At 39.7% G+C, this 15044-nt stretch overlaps 1 protein-coding gene across 1 annotated transcript in view; it reads left to right on the forward strand.

Moving 5' to 3' along the window:
* Nucleotides 1–14058, forward strand: part of kcng2 (potassium voltage-gated channel, subfamily G, member 2) — a 43537-nt gene extending 29479 nt beyond the window's left edge. The window contains exon 3 of the mRNA XM_008421380.2: nt 9404–14058. Within this exon, the coding sequence (XP_008419602.1) occupies nt 9404–10231 (828 nt within the window). The 3' untranslated portion in view covers nt 10232–14058. The remainder of the gene's footprint in view (nt 1–9403) is intronic.
* Nucleotides 14059–15044: the final 986 nt, after the last annotated feature.

Below are 15044 nucleotides of genomic sequence, written 5' to 3' on the forward strand. Positions count from 1 at the left end.
TTATTTATATATATATTATTTTTTTTATATATATATATATTTTTTTTTTTTAATTTTTTAATTTTTTATTTAACAACTGAAGGTAACCGTTACTTGATTGTGCTACAAAATGACATGCCTGGAAAACACATAATACTGCCCCTTAAAGGAATTATTGCTATAAACAATATTTTGTCTGATTTCAAGTCTATTCAAGATATTTCCACTAGAAACTAAAAACCAAAACCTCTTGGTAAGACGTAGTGTTTCTGCAGTATGAGCAGGTGCTTTCGTATCATCCAGCTTCTCATTTTCTGCCTGCAGCTCTTCAGCCAACCTGGTTACCAGCAATAATCTCAAACTGTGCACTCAGCGACATGAAGGTTGTTTATAGGTTGTGGAGAAATAGAGATGAGATTAAAAAAAGAAGTATCCTCACAACCGACTGTCACAGTGTACAGATGGCTTCTGTGTCGGGGAGATGTAGCAGATTAAATGAGCGCTGTTGCTTGTTACACGGTGACACATTTTCCAAGTGCAGCGCGGCAGGGCCTTTCACCAGAACACACTGAAAGTGCAGTTGGTCAGGTTGTCAGTCAAAACTAAAAATAGACAAATGAAAATATTCCACTCTTTGTGTCATGTTGTTCACATCCCACCCGGACTGGAAATGGTCCGTGAGCATCCACAGCTCAGCTTATGAAGGGAATAAATATGCAGTGTTTGTTCCCTGATGCGCTGGCAGCAGGAATGAGTTTGTGATCAGACTTTAAACTGGGAAATCTGAATTAAAACCGGTTTCAGAGTTAGATGTCGGAAAGAGAAAACAGAAACTAGAAGGTTCTTCTCTTGGTTTTTGCTGTAAACCACAATAGTACCAGTTAGATTATAGTATTTTCTTAATTTAGTGACACATTTGAATCAAGGGGGCAAAAAGAATGAACTAAAAAGAAATTAAAAACATTTTGACACAATTTTACAAACTGCTGAGGCTCAACCTCCTGACACCACATGGCTGGATGGACTTCTGCTTAGCTAAAATGGGCAGAGGGGGAAAAAAGACCGGACGGTTTCTGTAGAAGGTTTTTGTGGAAGAAACTTCATATACCATATTTGTGATGTATGGGTTTGAGTTCTATGGTTCAAAATCAAAGTTTATTTGTATAGCAACTTTCAGCAACAAGGCATTTCAAGATGCTTTTCATCATAAAACCACAAAAATACAAAGACATCAGACTGATGATTATGTTTCAAAAGACGCTTTAAACAGGCAGGTTTTAAAGTTTTAAAGACACTGTGTTTCTGCTGTTTGCAGTTTTCTGGAAGTTTGTTCCAGATTTGTGGTGCATAGAAGTTGAATGCTGAATGTTTGGCTTTGATGCCCAATAAACATCCAGCTGGTTCAGAACAGGGTTCTGCACAGTGGTCCAGTTGGCCATTTTCAAGGGTTAAGTTACTTCATCAGACAAAGTCATAAAGAAACTGGATACCTCAGGACAGGACAGAAAGCAGGGCTTGAACGTTTAACTGTGATCAATCATGATTAATCGATTACTGAAATAATCGTTAGTCATAGCCCTACTTTACTTTAACCAGACATTTCTTTGCTTCTATGCTTGAAGCAGTGATCAATAACGAACAAGCTTATTTATACTTTTCATCCTCCAAGTATATGTTGCATAGACCATGAATTCAAAATCCTCCATTGTTGTTCTGAGCTTTGGTTGTTTGTCATGAAAGGAGACAAAACAAGCAGCCAAAAATGTTTTGGTTGTTTTTTTGTTTGTTTTTTGGGTGGCGCAGTCATAAAATCCCTCTGGCCTGAGATTTGATTCATGAAAAAGCTTATTAAGACAGTTCCTGGAAGAGCAGCAGAAAGTGAAAACTCAATCTGAGGGCCTGAGCAAATACACACACACACCCACGCACACACACCCACGCACACACACGCACGCACGCACGCACACACACCCACGCACGCACACACACACAAAATCAGCGAAGCTCAATGGGCTGAATAAAGATCCATTAAAAGCATGGGTGTGCCAAAGCCACAAATATCTCGCTGCTCGTTGAATCGGAGAAAGGGGCGTTTCCCTTCCTGGACTGTTTGTTTTGCACGCTTGTCTTCCGTCGTGACGGGGTCAGAGTCCCTCCATTGCTCAGATGGATAATTGCACGTTTTTAATTTGATCCTCTGTGGTACATGTGCGTACTACAGAGGCAGCAGGAGTGAGCGGGGGGGAAAAAAAGCACTCAGCCAGAAAAAAAACAAAAAAACAAACAAAAAACAAATACTGTGGTCAGAGTGGATGAAAAGCGGGAACACTACGAGTTGCGTTTGTGTTACAAACAGACAGATTCCCTGGAGGACGGCCGGTAACGGAGGAAGTGTGAAGCATACTGCTCGGCGTGTGAAGACCAGGGAATTCGTTCAGAACTTGGACTTGTTTCGGCGCCAGACTCGTATTATTTTGGATCTGAAATGGCAGCATGTGGTTAGAGGGTGGATCTCAAATTTGAATTATTTAGCTGTAAACGCCACATGAAGCTATTGAAATGTTATTTAAATGACTTATTAGTCGACATTTGCAGGCGGTGTTGAGAAAAGGTGCAAATGTTTGCCTATACTTGGAGAATATGCCAGTGTGTGATGTCGTTAATGAATGTTTCTTATTGACAACATGACTTGAAATGAATAGGAAAACAGTAGTGGTGAGTGATATGGACTTCAAGTTGTATCACGATATTTGGCAATACTGTTATGATAACGATACATGTGACGATATATTTTTAGGTGACTTTATCGCTGTGACTCTGTGCCACAGAAATTATAGCCCCACAGACACAAATAATGCCTTTGAAAAAACATTCCTATTTGTAATGTGGTTTTTTTAGGACACCAGTCACGTAACAGAGTGCGACTGGTGTCACTAACCTGCCCATGGTAACCGTATTTTCAATCTTATTGGTAACCATTCATACTTTCATTGAACAAACAGTGTAGGAAATAGTGAAATCCTGATAATATACACAGTTTTACAGCTTTTTTTACATCATTCGTTGGATTTTTTTTGTGACAACAATAAATCAAAACTCTTATCATAAAAAATGTATCACAATAAATGATAAAAAAAAATCTGAGCACTTCTTTGTGATATTTACATCACACTAATGAAACCTGATATGTTGTGACTTCTTATGCATTTCCTTGTTTGTCAGTGAAATGTCTCAGATAATCAAACTAATTTAAATCCGTCACTTGTACTCAGCCACCCTGAAGGGTTTTCAAGCAAAAATCGTTTGATTAAGGTCACCCAACAACATCTCAATGCAATTTGGGTTCGGACTTTAACTAGGGCACTGCAAAATCTTTCTTTGCATAATTTTGCTCAACCCTCATTACCCTTCAGTTTAATTTCAATCAGTGAACAGCAGATCAGACCCTGTGGGTTTTATGTTGGACCAATACTGAGATTTCTCTGATTTGGTGTGACACAAAGGATGAACCAAAGAAAAAGGACTCTGAGGATGGTGGTGGATCTATGCTGCTGGGGGCTCACAAAGTCTAAAATGTAAAAGCACCCTTCAAAAGTGTTGCTTTTGAAAAGCCTGACTGTATATTTCATGAAACATGGAAATTATTCAGCAAACAAACATTCAACCACCAGACCGAAATTCAATAGTAAACCTGTGAGATGAAGAGAGACACCTGTCGACATGTCTGATGTTGATTGTTCCCGTTTTCTGAGGATGGGCTGCACTGAAACCAAAGTCGTTGTGCTTCTGTGTGAGGTTGATTCTGATTGGGATTGCTTGGTTGTGTCTCCTCTTGCATAACATTTAAAATAAGGCTCTTCCTTCTGTGCGTTAAACTTTTTATTTTTTGAGAGTGTATTTATATTGCTTGAGTTTTTGGAGTTTGTAACGTGTCCAAATGTTGCTCAGTAGCGGGAACGTGAACAAAGATTGCTTTTGTTTTGAAATTTCTGATCCTATTTGGCAGAACATTCCCTCCGAATAAAGCAGATCGTTTGCTTTTAACCTCGTAGTAACAAAGCTTCCCCACATTGGTACACCAGAGAGCCGAGCCTGCAGTCTGCCACCAGCTGCACAGGACTGGTTATTTTAACTTAAGTGTGGATTTAGGCCAGTAGACGGTTTGTGGTAAAGCTGACTAATGGGTGATAAAAAGCTCTACTGTTTGTGATGTGGTGTCATGGTGCCCGGGAGACGGATCACAGCAGGACCTTTCTGATTTACAGTCAAGCATCCAAATACAGTCTCTTTGGCCTCGGAGGCAACGCCATCTGTTGACTTTTCCCCATGAGAGTTTGTCGCTTGAATTCCCATCAAATCTGTTTCCCAGGTTCAGGGTTTGCACATGTTTTAGCTCTAATGTAAGGTCTACATCTGGAGAGAACTATTTCCATGTTTTGCTAAAGTTGTTTTTCAGCTTTCATGCAACCTTTACAGCCACAGTGGGGATGTTTCATCACCAGCTCAGACGTTTAAAAGCCTGCACCTTGACTCCTCTGTGCAACCCGTGTTTATGACTCAACAGTGTGCATTTATTCAGGGACATCCATGTGCAGCAGAAGTCGCCGATTCTTTTGTCTGCGCTGTGCAGCGAAAGGAAGAAAACTCTGATGGCATACAGTGACTGATGAAAGTATTCACACTTTCGCAAGGTAGAAAGTCTGGCTTTTCCTCTTTTTACCACATTACAAAAAGAAAAAAAAAAGTTTCTATGTTTTATTGGGATTGGAGACAAATGCATTGTATGAAAAATTGTGAAGTGGGTGAAAAAAGGGATATGTAGCTTTCAAAACATCCTAAAATGAATTCTACATATGAATATTCCTTGATTCATTGTCTGTATGTGTTGGACTGCACTTTATTTACTTCTATTCTTCCATACATCAGCTCTGACATACAATGACGTATCAGGGTCATTGTAATTAGAAAAAAAAAAGTGAATTTCCACCAAAAAACGGAGAAAAGGGACATTTTAAAGTATGAAAAGTCAAAGATTTACAAGAAAAAAATCTGACAATTTGAAATTAAACTCAAAACTTTTCGAGAAAAGAACTACAACATTTCTGAGTTTCAAAAGTCTAAAATTTTTTGACTTTAGAAACTCTGAAATTTCCATGTGCTTTCAGAGATGCGAGCCGAATCCAATTTTTTCACAGCCGTCTGAATGACCAGATTCTTATATTTTCACCTAAAGAAAATATCAGATCAGTGCCACTTCCATAGCACATATCCTATCATGTGACATTTGATCCGATTTGTACAGCGGCAAAACAAAAGTAAATATTGTTAGGAGAGGAATTTCATTGACCACACTCCTGTAAGCGCCAGAATTAGCATCAGACTTAAATAGCTGGTGCTAATTCTGCTGCTACAGGCTGGAGCTGCATGTGATGTGACTGGATCTGTGGAGACAGCAGGTTGAACAATTGATTGAAATTGGTGACGGTTGAAAGAGGAGAAGCTGCCAGCCATCTTGGATTAATGGTGTTTAGAAATATTTATTTTTTGTTATTTTTTTTTTAAATGGAGAGGATCTGAAAACAAACAAATGATGAAAGGAAAGTAAAAAAAAAAAATCTTATCTTTCTCTCTTTTATCTTCCTGGCACTTAAAAGATCAAATTTGTCAGTCAGTGAGAGAAAATAAGTATTTTTATATAATTGTAGATTTGAAGGACTCACCCTCTATTGAGATTTTTCTGCCGCCCACAGAACCACGTGGCTGACATGGTGGACGGCCTTTGAGGTTTCTAACATTTCTTCGTTTTACCAGCTACTGACATCTTGGCATTGTATCTTTCTCTGTAAAGTCTGCTGTGGGCCGAGGGTTCAGATCTCTGCCAGGGCCTCTCTGCCTGATCTCTACATTAGTGACTTTCTTCCAGGGATTCTTGTTGCCTGTTGGCCTGTTGCTTCCTCCCGATTGCCCTTCCAGTGAAGGGTTTGTGTTTTGTGTTAGCTTTGTGATGGACTGACGGCCTGTCCAGGACGTACATCACCTGCTGGGACACACTTCAGACCATTAAAGGGTGTAGAAAACACAAAGATGGATGCTCCATGTAATCAGGGCTGCTTCGTTTGACACCTGAACAATGTCGACAGGAAAAGCAGAAGGAAACGTTCAGAAAGTCGCCGGCTTTCAGTGCCCCTGTTCTGCACTCAGCTCGACGTGTGACAGCCACGATTCAATTTCCAAAACTTAATGCGATGCAGATCTCAATTAAATGTTATTTCTGCGCCTCCAGTCGACAGTTTTGGCTTTGGAAGGCCATTAAGTTTTCAAAGAAAAATGGGACTGTGATGCTAATGTATCCGGCCCGAATAAAAAGTGCCACATTTTATTGTGTTTTCCTCCATCTTGTGTCAGAAGCAACATTAGGCAGTCTTCCTAAGACTACAGGCGCTCCCTGAAGTGAAGGCGTGAAATTACCTCCTCCAGTCGGACGGAGCGATTGCAGCTAATATCATCCAAATATTGAAACCTGGTCGTGTTCGGTTGAGGTGGAATATCCGCCGTTTGATAAATTAGCCTGTGCCACGTTTTATTAGAGCTGCTACTCCCTCATTTCTCTAAATTCAACTCAATTACTGCCTCGTCTTACTTTTGGTGTGAACTGTCACTTAAGTAGTTTATTGCTGCTGCCGTGACTGCAGGAGAAAACTGCAGCTCTGGCTCTGCCAATCAGTCATTTACATGCTCCTTAATGGGTTTTGCAAGTTTCAGGTCTCCGGGGGCAAAAAAAGAAAAAAGAAACACATGCCATGCGCTGAGCTGAGTGTGTGCTTTTGAAAAGTGCAGGAGGCTGACTGGGCAAGTTCATGAGAAAATGGTTTATTTGCAAGAACTGATGTTGGTACGCTGTTTTGTGCAAACCAATTGTGTTGATGTGTTGGTTTAAACCAATATAGTGTAGCAGATAATTAAATATTTCAGTGAAAGAACCTAAATGGGAACAGATGCTTCCAGGGACTTACTTTTTTTGGGGAAAAAAAAAAACAAAAAACATTATCCACTGACAAATTTAAGATGGTCGTCCAGGAAAGTGTACTTTTGCACTAAAGTTGCAAATATTTATCACAGCTGACTCCTAGTGTCACATCATACATAATTGCAACCATAGAAATCATATTTACTAATAAGTTTTTGATTGTTCAAGATGGCGACTGTGGTTATCATGAACCTTTTTTTTTATAGCTAAAATCGCCAGGTAGATGAACTGGTTTTGTTTGCTACGTATCATGAGCCATAGAAATCATAGAGTTTCTTGATCTTGTGCTTTGCTTTTTTAAAATGGCCACCATTTTATTTTATGGAGAATAAGTGTTTGCACTTAAATCGGCTGTGGTTGTTGCTGGTGGTGGGCACAGAGTAGTTGGTGTGGCTAAGAGGAACTGACCTCAGAAAAAACAGGAGGTCGATTCAAGTTTTTTAAAAAAGAAAAGAAACAAAATCACTTGTTTCCTGAAAAATTGGTCGTTTAAACAAAAAGTGTGGCACCTACTCCTTCATAGGTGCCATACTTCTACTTAAAAATATAAGAAAACAAAATTATGAGAAGTCATAAAATTACGAAAATAAAGTCATACAAGAATAAAGTCAAACTAATATGTGAATAAAGTCGTAATATTTAGAAAATTAAGTAGTAGACTTTATTCTTCTAATTTTTTGTGTGTGTTATTTTTCTTAGCATAGCCCTAACACCACATCGTAGGCTCTATGGATGCACGATATATTGGCACTAACATCGCTATCGGCCGATATGTATCGGTATCAGCCCGAGAAATAAAACTGGACAGAAATCAACAACTGAACTTTGTTTCCGTCTTGTTGCCATCTGTTTCCGGTCGTTTCCCCCCTAAGGCATCAAAACAATAGAGGTCATTGGGAAACAACATTGGCCCAAATTTCACGCTGGTGCCTCAATGAATTTGTACAAATGTTTTGTGTTTGAATTCTTCTTGGATTAATCAAATTCGCTTAAAATTGTTGTAGAAGCAGCTGTATGAATCACAACTGCCTCTGTTTTCAAGATTAACAACGTTCCAAAATCACAGGAAGTTTCATCGGCTCATCGGGTTCCACAAATCTTAGTCCAGTCCATTAATATTAACGGGGAAATAAATGAGTTTAGCCTTTAATATGATTAATGATTGAGACAAAAGAAATATGCTCACTTTCAATCTGCAATGCGACTTTTACATAACGCACAATAAATCCCTTATGATCATAAACTCAAATATTCATGAACGCTGAGTCGGTCGCCGCAAAGAGGAGAGAGCGTTAAGCGGGGGGAAAAGGGAAGCGCTGCTTTGACAGTTAATTTCCAACATCTGCACATCTTACACCTTTCCCAGCTCTCACCTCTTGATCACCCGGGTTTTGATGTGTGAGTCAGGCCGGGTTTCAAGACTTGGCAATCAAAGCCTTTTGCTTTACATTTCATGAATCTTTCAGCACCTTCTGCGTTGCGTTTTGTTGTGCAAGAGAACCGGCTCCCCGTCTTTGTTGCGACATTTAATCTTCTTTGTCTACGAATGAATTCAAGAATCGGATCAAAAGCTTGGAGACGCCTTGTGGTTCTTTCCCCACCATTTGTCATGTTGAAACCGTAAAGTGTATCTGATGTGGATTATGTGACAGACCACAAAGGAATATATATGGTCAGGTTTTCCTAAAGGAAAATAACAAAAATGTGGCATTTTCTTTACTACACTGCCCTTAAATAAAATCCAGTTTATCAGCTTGTTTTTAGAAGTCACTTTCTTAATAAGTAAAGAACAGCTGTCTGTACAATTCCATCTGTACTGTGAAAGCCTCCTAGGTTGTTAGAGGACATTAGTGAACAAACAGCATCATGAACATCAGCAGAAAACTGTGGAGGCGTTTAAATCTGGCTTCTGACATGAAATATGTTGCGTTCTCTAAATTTGTCCTTTACAGATGGTAATGGAAAGAATTTATTGTTGTACCACTTGTTGGTGAGTTTAGAAGCAAATAATATAGTAAAACATTAAGTCATGTTATGTCAAGGGTCTGGAACTGTTACAGTCCAAAGAGACATTTTCCCTTCATTTCAACTAAAAAAAAACTCTTTTAGAGGTAATCTTTTGAAAAAGACAAGTTCTCATTTTTGATTAATGTTTGCTTTAGGAAATGTTATTTATGGTAGCTAACAACCATCTGCATGTGAATGTGTGCGTGAATGAGTGAAGTGCTTTGGAGTCCTCTGGATTTGATAAAGTGCCCATTCAAGTACAGCCCATTTACCATTAACCTGTTCTTGAACCAGCCTGTTTTCTTCTGCTTACCACCTACTTTAGCAAAGCGGTGTATGGCCTTACGTTGAACCCTAACATGGGCCTTCCTTTGCTCTCTCCGTCTGCAGGGTGAGTGCTCCCAGAGATGCTACAACATCTTCGTTCTGGAAACGGTCTGCGTCGCCTGGTTCTCCCTGGAGTTCCTGCTGCGCTTCATTCAGACTCAGAGCAAGTGCACGTTCCTGCGCACGCCGCTCAACGTCATCGACGTGGTGGCCATCCTCCCCTACTACATCACCCTGATCGTGGACTCTCTGTCTGTGGGGGGCAAACCCGCGGGCTCGGGGAACAACTACTTGGAGAAGGTGGGCTTGGTCCTCCGGGTCTTGCGGGCCCTGCGGATCTTCTACGTGATGAGGCTGGCCCGCCACTCACTGGGCCTGCAGACGCTGGGCCTGACGGTGAAGAGGTGCACGCGTGAGTTCGGCCTGCTGCTGCTCTTCCTCTGCGTGGCCATGGCGCTCTTCTCGCCGCTGGTGTTCCTCGCCGAGAGCGAGATGGGCGCCAAGCAGGAGTTCACCAGCATCCCCGGCAGCTACTGGTGGGCCGTCATCTCCATGACTACGGTCGGCTATGGCGACATGGTTCCCAGGAGCATCCCGGGCCAGGTGGTGGCGCTCAGCAGCATCCTGAGCGGCATCCTGCTCATGGCCTTCCCCGTCACCTCCATCTTTCACACCTTCTCCCGCTCCTACGTGGAGCTGAAGGAGGAGCAGAACCGGGCGCTGAGGCAGAAGGCTGACTCGCAGGACAGCACCAAGTCGCAGAACAGCGAGGACTCACAGGAGACAGACAGCTACCGCGGCATGGCGGAGGCCACTGCGGCGGCGGCGCAGAGGAGGAAGTCCATGGCTGCTCAGAGGGCGGCCGAGATTAGAGCGTCCATGAACACTTAGACGCCGACGGTCGAGTGACTTTTCTGGAGAAGCTGTGACATCCGTCATGAGAATTCAAAGACGACAAGCTGAAGAGAAGGGGGAGATTTCCCTGCTTTGACTGCAGGCGTCCCTGTGCATATCTGCGGGTCGCCAGGTTTACAAAGGAGCAGCAGAATTTTTTTCTTTTCTTTGTCCAAATCTTACTTCAACATTTCAGAAACAGCACAATATCCTAGATGAAACACCTTTAGCAACATAAGACTGATGGCCGGGAAGCTTGTGAAGAGGAAATCTAACATCACAGCATCACATTCTGTTCTTCAGAGCCTGGACTGAAACGCACACGGTGTTTTTATTCTGAAATGAAGGTGTTGCTCAGTTGTCAGCCGTGCATTATGTGAAGATACATACAGCAGAAACCAGGTTTTTAGACAAACGTTTGCAGTTTTATGTCAGTTGGAGGAGTGTTTTTTAAAATTATACAAAATATGAAGTATGGAGAGACATATTTAAAGAAAATGATTGTCTAAAACAATCCTCTCATAATTCTGGCATAGAGAAAACAAAAACTTTTTTTTTTGTTTGATTTGCTGTCATACATAGAGTGTATGTAAATATCTGGCTTCGACTTCACATCTTCATTTTCATTTTGGTCTTTGACTAAATCACTTGTTAGAGGCGAGGTTGGAATAAATCATGTGCACGTAAAACAAAGAAACACAATTTACATCTAAAAAGTGGTGTTAAAAAAAAAAAAAATTTATTATATAGAACTGAACCTCATGCTGATATTTTTAAAGATGCCACTTTTCCTGTTCCCTTAAACACATCGTAGCTAAGACAGGTGTTGTTTATTAGGTACAGGAATCAGGTCACATCCACTGCAGCGTTCTCATAAACTTCTGACTGAGTTAATTACATCCCAACCACCAAGCAGACAAATCTGCAACGTGACATTTTCAAAATTGAGTCTCTATAGATAAACCAAATTATATTTTATTGCATTAATCAGTGCGGTTTATAAGTGCTTGAGGGTGTTTATTAAAATAATCATTTTTAAAAATACAGTTAGTTTCCAAATATATTTACACCCCTTGAACCTTTAACCTTGTTGCAAAATGCAAACTGTGATGCAATTTTGGGGGATTTTATTTGATTGACACACAAAACGTAGAGCATTATTAATAAGCGGAAGGAAAATTCTTCATAAATAAGTGGAAATCCTATCGCGTTTTTATTCAGCCCTCTTCATTTTGACGCTCATGAATAAAATACAGCTTTTAGATGCTTTTAGAAATCATCTACTTTGTAAACTAAAGTCATTTTATGTTTGCTTTAAACATCTGCATATTACAGGTAGTCAACATTTTTTTTTTTTGAAAACTGTTCGGATTTGCTGAAATCGCAAAAAACATTCTTACTTTTACTGTCAGACTGTAGAAGTCAGCCTGAAGTTATTTTTCTGTGTGCCTAATTTTAATCAAACATTGTTCAGTTTTAGAGTTAAAATAACGCTGGCCTTTCAGTTGAGTGGTGGCCCTTAAAAAACTCAAAGCTAAGCTAATTATTCCCCCACTTGTTTGTTTTTACCTCTCCAGCTCCATGATGTATAATATATCCAGCACATTTCCTCTAAATCAACTTGTGCCTATTTCATGTTTCACCAAATCCTGTTACGCCACTGAAAGTATTTATGCTAACATTGATTAGCCACGTAGCCACTTCTCTATGGCATGTCAAACTTTCTTGGTACGATATTGTTTTCACGTGGAGAAACGTCACTGAGCTCTGACCTAACAACTAACTAGTTTCCTCTACTAATACAAAATTCACAACAAAATATTTCATAGCATGTTAGCACCTCGCTAAATATCAGAGGAGCTGTTAGCGTCTTCAGGAATGGGAGTAAAGTATGACCTCTAAACATATTTGAGTATGGCTGAAGGAAGATCAAATATAATATAATAAAAGTTTAGATATTCTGTTTGCTCTAAGAGCACGGACATTCTCTAAAGACATTCATATAAACCCACCTGCTAATTTTTAATTTAGTATCATCAGATCTCAAACATGAACCAGAGAATTTAAAGGGCTTCACATTCGACTGGCATGGCTGCTGTTTTTACTGCTGAGTGACTCCGTTCTGCTCATAAATGTTATGTTTTCAACATGGCTTTTTTGGGGCGAAAATGTAACAAAGTTGATTGATGTTTTGATCTGACCCTTTTTTTTGTTATATCTGCTGTTTGTTTGGCGCCACCTGTTGACGTGGAGTAACATTGTCCCTCCTGGCACACAGCCACCATTTTATCGCATGGTTTAGCGGTGCAGCAGATGGCAGGCAGAGCACTAGAAATTACAGAATAGCAATTAAAAATTAGAAACAGAGGTATTACCCCTTTTTAAAAAAGCAGCAGCATAAATATTTTAAGAATGCAATACCCTTTAACAACATGCTAACATATAATATAGACTGCTAATTTTGCAGCATTTTGTTAATGCTCACCAATAGGTTTTTGTGTTATACAATTTTTACTCATTTTGCTATTTGTAAATAAGAACAGAGCGGCGGACTAGACAACCTGTTACAATGGAAACATTTTTATAATGTTCTCAACAGATTCTTCCTGGTGATTTGTTTTTAGACTAAGTAAACATGATATTATCAGTTACGACTTTCTTTGATCCTTTGTCCAGTTCTGCATCAGATGGGCAACATAGAAAACTTTAAAGTTCACCAAAATAAGTATAAATCATCTTAAATGTTTACTTGAATTTGAACAGCAATGACTTACTTACAGACCTGTTTATAAGAAATATTTTTATTGATTCCCTTTAAGGGATAGTTTGGATTTTTCTTGACAATTGATTCTTGAACCCACACCTGAACAGGTGGACGATGCAAACTCAACTTGGGACACCAGACATAATTCAGACTTACTTGCTGTGAGACAACAGATTACAAGAAAATAACAATTTAATCCAACAGTGACATCAGTGACGAACTTTGACATTCACATAGAAAAACCATCAAAGTGATTATGGTAAAAGAGTAATGTACTGACTACTGATGATCTCCTGACAGAACCCCACTTAAAAAATACAAACTTGACCTCTTATCTTGCAGTAACTGTCCTGCCCACCAGGGGAGCTCTCTCCTAGTTGAAACCAGAAAACTCAATCGATTCTTTCCTCCCCCGACAATAATAATAATAATAATAATAATAATAATAATATAGCTTTTCTATTATGGTAACTTTTCTTTATTTATGTTTTTAACCCGTTTATAGGTGAGGTTTTATCTATATAGGTTCATATCAGTCAAACAAACTGACTTGTAAATGTTTTGCTTTGCAAGCTGCTGACAGTTTATATTGCAGCCTGTGAATCAAAATGTTCTGCTCTCTAAAACCGTCTCAAAGATTCACAGTAATTCCCAGAATCATGATTTCTTCACATAAATCTCCAGTGTAAACAAACGTCTTCAACTTTGATCGAATGCATAAAAGAAACAAAACCTCCAAAAACTGTTGATGGTGAAACTGTCCAAAGCACCACTTTGTAGGCTGTGAAAAAAAAAAACCATGTTTCACTTGCAGACTGAATCTCTGGATTAAACGCAGGACCAAAAAGAAAATAGCTTGAACACATTATTACCCTGCAGAAACTGTTCTGTACAACATGAACCGTTTTAAGCTGGGATGAGGAGGTGTTGGAACGAACATTAAACTGAAATGAATTTGCAGTTTGCATCATAAATCCACAGCCTGAGGAACAGTTGTGTGCATTTTTTTTTTCTATTGGAAAATGTAATAAAGACTATAATAAACACATTGCTGTGTGAATGGGGCTCTGATTTAACAATGTATTATACACAAGGATGCACTCAAACTGTCAGGAGATTACTTCTCCATTATGAGCTTCTGAAATCGGCACAAGCTTCATGCTTCTTTTAAAGCGAACGTCATCAATAATGAATCAATTCTGTCTCCTGGATTTTTATAAGTCATAAAGATAACGGTGACGGGATTATTGCATGACTTTCCAGCCAGAGTGAGACCTCTGTGCTGTCGGGTGGTGTGTGTTTCTGTCAAACGTCTCAACTGTTCAGAGGAAGAGGAGGATGAGAAGAGGAGGATGAGGAGGATGAGAAGAGGAGGATGAGGAGTTCACCAGGGCACAGAACAGGCTGCAATGATTTCCTCCCATTTGCTACCAGCAAAAAGCGTCTCTGCTTTTCACAAGCGTTTCGTGTGAAAAGTTGCTGGGACTAAATTTGATCATCCAGCATCACAGATGTAGCAGATATAAAGTTTTCATTTTATTAAGCTACATAAACACGTGGCTACGTGAGCCGAGTTGTTTGAAGACGATTTCAGAGCATCCAGGTTATTAAATACATTTTCTTGCTCATCCTGTCCCATGAAGGTCTTCATGTGAGGGGTGCACCGATTTATCGGCCAGCTGATTTATCGGGGCCGATTTCCTTAACACTTTTATTATCACTTATTTATTATTATTGGAGCCTTGCAACTAAATTTCTTTCAATTTGTACATTTTTATATGTGCAATTGAATGACAATAAACTCTATGTCTATGTCTTCACTTTGGGATATCGGTGATCGACCGATACATGTGAAGACGATCTTTTCTGCCTCAGCAAAGGTCTAAACATCAACCACTGTCTTCTACTCTCCAGTAAGAGGTTTGATGACAGACCAGTCCACCAGGTCATGTCTGGACATTAGCAGTTAACAATAATCACTCCATCTCAACGACTTTCTTTAAATATTTAGCAACATTTCAGACAAAACGTGCTGCCAGCAGGTCA

Source organism: Poecilia reticulata, linkage group LG11 (genome assembly GCF_000633615.1).
Source record: "Poecilia reticulata strain Guanapo linkage group LG11, Guppy_female_1.0+MT, whole genome shotgun sequence".
NCBI lineage: Eukaryota > Metazoa > Chordata > Actinopteri > Cyprinodontiformes > Poeciliidae > Poecilia > Poecilia reticulata.